The following is an 8,578-nucleotide window of genomic DNA, read 5'->3' as shown; positions in this document are numbered from 1 at the left end:
ATCTTTGTGATTAGCCCTCGGTCTGTAACGTGCAAAATAAATTGGCAAATACGCAAGTTTTTCAGGGTGGCAGCACGGTCGCGGGTGTCATGGCGCCGTTCAAATTTCGTAGCAGTGATGCGTAATTAATTATAACAATTAAATTAGGTATCTGATGACAAATACATGTGGGTATAGACGATTTGTTATACAGTAAGTACAGTTGTATTCAGTAAAATCCTAGAGTCTACTATCCCTTTAATGGCTGTTGGTATATACTAGTAGTATAGCTCTTGTAGACCAATCTGAATGCTTTTGGGATGGTTTTTGACACTAGCTTATCTAGCAATGGCTACTTATTGACGTGTGTGTGTTTCAGGACACCGCTGAGCTGTTCTTCGAAGATGTGAAGTTGCCTGCGAGTGCACTGCTGGGAGAGGAAAACTATGGCTTTATGTATCTGATGAAGGTGAGAGTGAAGGTCATTCGACTATATTCTCAGTGTTAAAACCAATTGTTAGTGATGGCTCTGCATATGCTAAACTAGAATTAGGTTAGGCCGATACCTGATTAAAAGGTTTTTCATCCTAGGTACAAACCGAATATCATATTCTATTCGTGACATTTATAATGAAACAAGGGTTTATTAATGAATTATGTCTCATGTAGGAGCTTCCACAGGAGAGACTGATCGTGGCAGCAGTAGGTGTGTCCAGTTCTGAGGCCATGTTTGAGATGACTAGGGACTATGTTAAGCAAAGAAAGGCATTTAAGCGTACCATCTCAAGTCTGCAGGTATGAATGTGCACACTAGCAACAGGATGCTTGATATCATTCAAAAGCAGGATTTAAAAATTATAAATAATATATATTATATATATGTGTGTGTATATATATATATATATATATATATATATATATATATATGAGTTGCCGTAATTAAAATTTATATGATAAATATGCAGTCAGCTACCGACAAATTGGGCAGGACATAGCTCTAGAACTATAGCTCTTGGCAGATCAAACTCAAAGGGCTATAGTTCTAGTGCTAGGCAGGACATTGACATGTGTAACATATATATGGTTATCACATGAGTTCATTAGACAGCTCATTGACATTCACATGTGTTGTATACAAAATGTCCTACTCCTAGTTCCTGCAATCAGTTCACCCTGCATCCAGCCTTATTTCAACAGCAGTTCACAATGAACTCGGGTGCTACAGCAAAAATTTGATGAACAAAGAGAAGATCTTTTTGTATATATCTCATTCTATAATCCATATGTAAACAGAAGCTAACTTTAGATAAATTTTTGGTCTCCAGGTTAGAGCCTGAAAAAACCTAAACACAATGATGACATATTGGTAGTGAAAGCAAGCCAGGTGGTTTGGTGCCCCTTAGTTCCCCTTCACCACCGGTATTCCCCTGAAGGAATGCACCTATTTTTTACTTTGAGGAGAAATATTATCGCTATTGAGCAATAAGTGAAACATGGCCTGTGGTGTTATAGCTCAGACCTCTTGTTCCTTACACCATAACTCCTAAAATCATTTCAAATATCCAAGAGTTCGTGTGTTTTTTCTGTATGTTTTAACTCCAGATTTAGATGAAAAATATACAACCAATGGTACACTCAAAATTCTACCCAAAGTAACATTTTCATCTGCCATATAGAATGCTCCAGACCTCACTAGTTTTTGATATTGTTTAATTTAAGTCAACACACTGTCTAAATTGAAAGTAGCATTCTGAAAGTTCTGGTAGCATGGCACAACATAGACCAGCCAAAGACAGCTAGAATGGCCTGCATGTGAACCTAGTAAAATTTATGCGTAGATGTTCAGTTCAGGCTACCATGATAATGATTGGCATAAATCCATTCTTGGGTTTGCCTTTGGATTAGAGTAGCGTGGGCGCTCCCAATGTAAAGATATATTTATTTTTCACTACTAACTATTGACCAATGTTCAAGCAACCACGTTTAAATTTGTTGAGTCATAAATAATGATACTGGTTTATATAAAAATGTCTGCATACGTATGTGTACGAGGTGCATGTACTTTGTACTAAGGCTGAGAGGGTCTATGTCCCCCAGGGTACTGCCGGAACGTACCCTTGGTACGGTCCGGTATACCGGAACACCCTGGTACTATCTAATATGCCGGACTGTACCTCGCCTACTCCACTAACGAGTCTAGGGAGTCGCCTACGCCTACTCCCTAACCCTAACCCTAACCCTAACCATATCAAATAGTTACCAGGGTACGTTCCGGTATACCGAACCGTACCCATGGTACGTTCTGGCAGTACCCTGGGGGACATAGACTCTATGAGCTGTACTAAGTGTAATCTGTATTTAGGTGAGTGTTTTGACAGAGTCAGTACTTTTGAACTTTGTGCTGGACTGGCTTTTCTGTTTGAAAAACTCCTGTGGCAGTGGTCTTTAGTTTTGGTCTAGCTTTGTTATAGTCCTTTGAACTATGAAAAGTTTTCATTCGGAGATTATAGTTTCCCCAACGTCACCATGTTGTGTGTGTAATTAAATTTTAAGTGGCACATCAAGTCTGTATGAGCCACTTTATGTAGAGAAATGTATGCAGCAAAGGCAATCATAACATAAATGTTATTAATGTTGATGTTTTAACAGCGTCTATCTATTTTATTGCATTTACAACCTGAGCCATACAGTGTAGGGTTTAAAGGTTTCTCATATCAGTTATATCAAATGAACCTCTGGTTATAGCATATACATGATATATATAGTATCTGAACTTTGGTCAGTCTGAACTTTGGTGTGTCAATAAAACGGTACCACATAATATCAATATATAAATAGTACCAAGGACCTCCCCATGCCTTTAACCCATGTCACTCAACATACCTAAAGTGTGTACAATAACCCTTGATTGAAGTGTGGTGAAGATGTTGACAGCCCACTTGTCATAGACTCCTAGTGCATGTGTATCGTGGCGAGAGAAGCCTCTCCTCGCGTATTGATGCTCTCGTGACACCATTTTTTCAATGTTTAGATCGGCATCATACACTACGGAACTTAGGCAAGAGAAATAACCAATTGCAATGTCATCACAGCCTGACATTATGTATTGCTATCACGCACACTACACCTGGTATTTTGCCAATTGATAACATAATTAATGCATAATGCTATATTAGTATATTTCAGGGAAAAAAATATTATTTATTTTTCGGGGGCTACTTTTCAAGCTCGAGTGCATAAAAATCGCCCCGAGCCCCCGTGTATTTTTTTTCACTGGTATATTTCTATCTCTTTTTATCTGACCAAGAGTAGATAATAACACATAGTTAATGTGTTATTATCTACTCTTGATCTGACCCATACTCGGGGTTAGAGGGTACATTTCTGGTTGATTTTTTTTAAAGGGACGGTATCCTCTAGGATTTTACTGCATACAACTGTACTTACTGTATAACAAATCGTCTATACCCACACGTATTTGTTACCAGATACCTAATTTAATTGGTGCCACCGTCGTTGTAATCAAACTGTAGTCGTTAGTTTTAAAACATTTTTTTAAAATATTTCTAATGGTGATTGAACCATGAAACTTTTTATGTTGCGTAATTATAACCTAAATTAGCTCAAAATAACCCTAGAACCTAGAGTAAACTCTCCCTTTAACCATGTGCCTTAAAAGATATGGTTGCTTTTGTTCTTTTCTGCCCAGCTTCCAAATTTGTGTTAAATAGTTCTACACACATACATGTGCACTTTCAACACCTAGATCGTCAGACTGACTGCATAGTGGCAGAATGCCAAATCTTCCGATTTTTAGAAACCTAATAATAATTAATATCAACTCCATTTCTCATCTTTGCTGACAGTGTTGTGATTGTCTACGTGTATTGTAGCAAACGAGAGACTGGTTAATTGTTGTATATATTTGTGCAATATATGACGCTGTAATGGGCTGTATGTCATTTATTCCTGTTTACCTGGAGAGGTTAATTGCATCTAATAGACACTATTAATTTGTCTAGAGGATGCTGCAACATGGATCGGCCCGAGCCGGGCCAGTCGGAAAAGCTCACCGACATCGGCACTCGACGTATTTTCTCCGATGAGCACGATCTTTTTCGAAAGAATGTGCGCCGTTTCTTCCAAGAGGAGGTCATGCCCTATCACGACCAGTGAGTTTTACGTATCTTGTTGTTGGACCCGGGTACTGAGAAGTCGCTCGTTTGGTTAGTGCTGTTTTCTGGACATAATTTTGTGCAGCGCTGTTTAGAATCAAATGTGATTCGCTCGCTACCACTATTGTTGGTCATGCCGCATCATTGACATGAAGCTTTGTTTTCACGCATCCCAAGATGCTATACTGGTCGTATAACTCTGCATGTTTCAGGTGAGTGACAGAAACAGGCGAATCTTGAAATTAAGTAGTAAGTTTTATTCTTAGTAACAAGAGCTAATAACACCTTAGGTATACCTCCTTAGGTAGGCCTTACCTCTTGATAGTAATATTATGTGACAAATGCAAAATGGCAAATGTTGCAGGTGGGAGATCGATGGACAAGTAAGCCGTGAGGTGTGGGAGAAGGCGGGTGAAGCTGGACTGTTGGGAGTGAGTACACCTGCAGAGGAGGGAGGCATTGGCAGTGATATCCTCACAAGCTCTATCGTGTGGGATGAGCAGTAAGTATAATTACTTATCTGAGTTAATAGCTATTTGTGTGTATGTGTTTTACTGTTTTAAATGTGGTTATGTGCGCACATGTGTGTGATTGTGCTTGTGTGGGAGTTTGTGATTTTGCTTATAATGCAGTAATTAACCTTCCTAGTTGAATTTGGTAAGAAATACGTCCTTCATATTAGATGAGAATTTAATGGGTTCTCGCTCATCTTATTAGTAGATTTAATAGATGTCACCTGTAGTTATTAGAATGACACTGACTTACCTACATCAATAACACTGGCTTAAATGTGTAAGCAAGGAGGTGGTCTCACTGACATTCTATCTACCCCCACTGAGCATGGATGGTAAGTATGGTTGCAAATAGGGCAGTAGTTTGGGAGAAGATTAATCTGCCCATGGATGTTAGTCATGACTGCAGTGCACAGCTAGTGACAGACCAATGCAACCATTCTGCAGGAATGCTGTTAATTTTAAAATCATCTATAAACTATATGTTTAAACAAAGCTGCTTGTGTACTTATCAAATAACTATAGCAATTGTGTACCAACTTGTTAGGATAAAATAATGAGAAAAATGGTTTCAAAGGTGCATCTGGTACAAATCGTATGTCCTTGAAGCACTATGGATTGACCGACCTGTCTGTAATTGTATTGATAATTAATTCCAGGGGGTATTCTGGCGCATCAGGCCCAGGATGGGCCTTGCACTCAGACATTGTGATGCCCTATATATGTCACTACGGAACTACCGAGCAGAAAGAGAAGTTCCTGCCTGCCATGACAGCTGGAAAGAAAATAGGAGCTATTGCCATGACAGAACCTGGAGCAGGCAGGTGAGAGTAAACATTCTCTACCGTTAGTTTCCGAGTTATTTGCTGTGTAATGTGCCCAGCATGTGCAATGTCCAAGCCAAGCTGTCATGTCACCTTTGCAGCTATCATGCTGGGCCAAAAATCCCCCGTTTCAAACTGTCAGTTCACAAAATAGTTGTCAGCTTCAATATTACCATTGCTTCAACTTTTACCAGTATATATAGAAAAAAGTTAATTTATAGTAGTGATATAATTAAACCTATATCATAATAGGCTCTTGAAGGAGTTATGTGGAATTTTCAATGTACTAGGTATGAAATAGACGTGAACAGATATATTTGTATAGATCATATATTTCTCAAGAATATCTTCCAGCTCTACTTTTCCATAACAGTGATCTTCAAGGCATTAAAACCAATGCCAAAAAAGATGGAGATGGCTGGATTCTTAATGGAAGCAAAGTCTTCATTACCAATGGTCACATGGCAGACGTTGTTATTGTCGTAGCAGTAACAGACCCAACGGCCAAGAGTGCGGCCCGTGGTATCAGCTTGTTTCTGGTGGAGGAGGGTATGGAAGGGTTCAAGAAGGGCAAGAAACTGAAGAAACTTGGCTTGAAAGCACAGGTGCGGTTTCCGTCTTGGCAATGATTCATGAGGCTTGGAAAGGCAAGCTTTCTACTCAAACACTGTGGCCAGTCATGTGACACATGTTACAGTATGTGTGCACCAGCCATTCGTATAACTTGGTATATGAATATATATAGTATCAGAAGTAGATAATAGAGAAGGAGTGTGACTTCAATAAACAAGGGAAATTCGTCATTTACTAGCCTTCGAATACCTACGATTTACTGCGCGTAACTCAACCAACTTGAGCTCAAATCGTACACGGTACATTCGCCTAGCATCGTGCGAAATCGTTTCCTTGTATACGCCCGCAATCCGGAGATACAGACTAAAACGTACGACACGATTCTCCATTCTAAGTAGGTATTCTAAGGCTAGTAAATGACGAATTTCCCTTGTTTATTGAAGTCACACTCCTTTCCTATTATCTAATTCTGATAATATGAAAATTATAATCTTGGTTTGAACTAACTCCCCATCGAGGTTAGTGTTTATTGGCCAGTCATTTGGCTCACGTTGGCCAGTCATGTGGCTTGGGAAGTTGATGTGGTAATATAGACTTACATAGAAGAGCAAATCACAGCATTCACGTCGTGTAGGACTCGTTATTAAAAAATAGTTTGTCACGATTTATTTACAACATTTCTTTAAGGATACTGTTAGGGTTATGGACGTGTAACACTGTAAAGGGCATTGCAACATAACTCATCTAATTCAATCAAACTCATATCCATGTATACATACGAGAGATGTCTCTCTACGCTCTCGATGAAATTTTTTTTTAAATTTATTGCTAATTAAGTGACTGCAAAAATTGTGAATTTATACAAAAACATGCTTTTTTGTTATTTCTCTGAAACAGCAGAGTTGGGACCTAAACGTTTAACCATAAGTGTCCCTGGAATTTTGTTTAAATGCTTTAATTTAGGAAAGAAGTTGAAAAGATGTACGAAAATTTGTAGTGAATTTCAAAACGCAACAATTTCGTAAACAAAGAGCCATAACTTTTAAAATAAAATATTTAAAAAAAATTACAGGGACACTTTTTTCCTTTCATATGTTAGCATTAAACTGTAACAAAAAAATTGAATCGGAGTTGTGAGTTTCGAGAAATAGCGTTTGACAAGTCAGCATTTCTAACGATGGAGATATTAGCACTTTTCTAAATTTTCCATGATTCCTGTGTTAATAATTGTCTAATGAGGGGATTTGGATCTGTTTGGGAGGGTACATACATAATTTCTACGTATACATAGCTGCCCATGGGTGCGATCTATCAAATAAAGTGGGTAGTGAAATTTCGACCAAAAATTCGTCTCTAACCCTAACAGTTTTACTCTAGGTTCTAGGGTTATTTTCAGTTTATTTAGGTTAAAATTACGCTACATAAAAAGTTTCATGGTTCAATCACCATTAGAAATATTATTAAAAAATGTTTTAAAACTAACGACTACAGTTTGATTACACGACGGTGGCGCCACTCAAAGCGCACGATCTGATAAGTTGCGCAAAACCACTTTTCAGCCAAGGTCTACAGACCGAGGGTGTTTCTTATTTATTAATTTAAAGGAACAGTAGCCTCTAGGTTCTAGGGTTATTTTCAGCTAATTTAGGTTATAATTGCGCTACATAAAAAGTTTCATGGTTCAATCACCATTAGAAATATTAAAAAAAAATGTTTTAAAACTAACTACTACAGTTTGATTACAACGACGGTGGCGCCACTCAAAGCGCACGATCTGAGAAGTTGCGCAAAACCACTTTCCAGCCAAGGGCTACAGACCGAGTATGTAGTGAAATCAGTACCAAATACGTGTCAAACTCCTTTGTCTTTATTAACTTCTGGTACTATATATATATCTCTATATATAAACTGTCTGGTATCATAGAACCAGTTTCTACTCATGAAGACGTTTGTCATCGGTCTGGGTGGCTTTGGTATGTGTAGGAAGTAGTGATAGAGCAGGCAACATCTGGTAGCAATTAGCAGGATGATTCTGGTTATGTGGCCTGTGATGTAATTGGTTCACATGCGTTATAATTATATGCAAAGGGTTGATTTTTGAATATCCTCTTTTTAGCTCACCTTGACATCGTCAAGCTGAGCTATTGCCATGGGTCGTCGTCCGTCCGTCCGTCAACATTTGGCTAGGGTCAACGATAATGCAAAATTCCTGCTATGAACATATTATGATTTATACTATTATTATTATGATATAATGATTTATGCTAAGAAACATCAAAGCGGGTATAGCGCCATCTACCGTCACAAATTGTGATTCATTTTGGTTTATAAATTATTTATACGATATACAGATGGCAATTTCGTTTCTATAATGTACGTCGATGGTTGCTCAATTAAAACTGACTTCTTCTCACTCACTCATTTGTGTCCTTTTTTGTGGTGAGCTACAGTGTTATTGACACTTTCATTTATTTTAATATTTATACTTATTTTTATAATGTTTTGTATAAGTATA

General features: G+C 38.1%; 1 protein-coding gene across 1 annotated transcript; it reads left to right on the top strand.

Annotated features, from left to right (window-relative positions):
* Positions 1-4,014: 4,014 nt before the first annotated feature.
* On the top strand, positions 4,015-6,119 carry LOC106805083 (long-chain specific acyl-CoA dehydrogenase, mitochondrial-like). The gene is made up of 4 exons (XM_014806565.1): positions 4,015-4,151; positions 4,519-4,656; positions 5,326-5,490; positions 5,864-6,119. Exons 1-4 carry the CDS (start codon positions 4,015-4,017, stop codon positions 6,117-6,119), a joined length of 696 nt encoding a protein of 231 aa, XP_014662051.1.
* Positions 6,120-8,578: the final 2,459 nt, after the last annotated feature.

This window comes from Priapulus caudatus, unplaced genomic scaffold, assembly GCF_000485595.1.
Source record: "Priapulus caudatus unplaced genomic scaffold, Priapulus_caudatus-5.0.1 Scaffold6, whole genome shotgun sequence".
In the NCBI taxonomy this organism is placed as follows: Eukaryota; Metazoa; Priapulida; class Priapulimorpha; order Priapulimorphida; family Priapulidae; genus Priapulus; species Priapulus caudatus.
This window is presented reverse-complemented; position numbering and strand designations above follow the sequence as displayed.

Coding starts and splice junctions, on each gene's coding strand:
- LOC106805083 (XM_014806565.1), top strand. CDS start 4,015: ATGGATCGGCCCGAGCCGGGCCAGTCGGAAAAGCTCACCGACATCGGC. Junction 4,152..4,518: donor GTCATGCCCTATCACGACCA/GTGAGTTTTACG, acceptor CAAATGTTGCAG/GTGGGAGATCGATGGACAAG. Junction 4,657..5,325: donor TCTATCGTGTGGGATGAGCA/GTAAGTATAATT, acceptor AATTAATTCCAG/GGGGTATTCTGGCGCATCAG.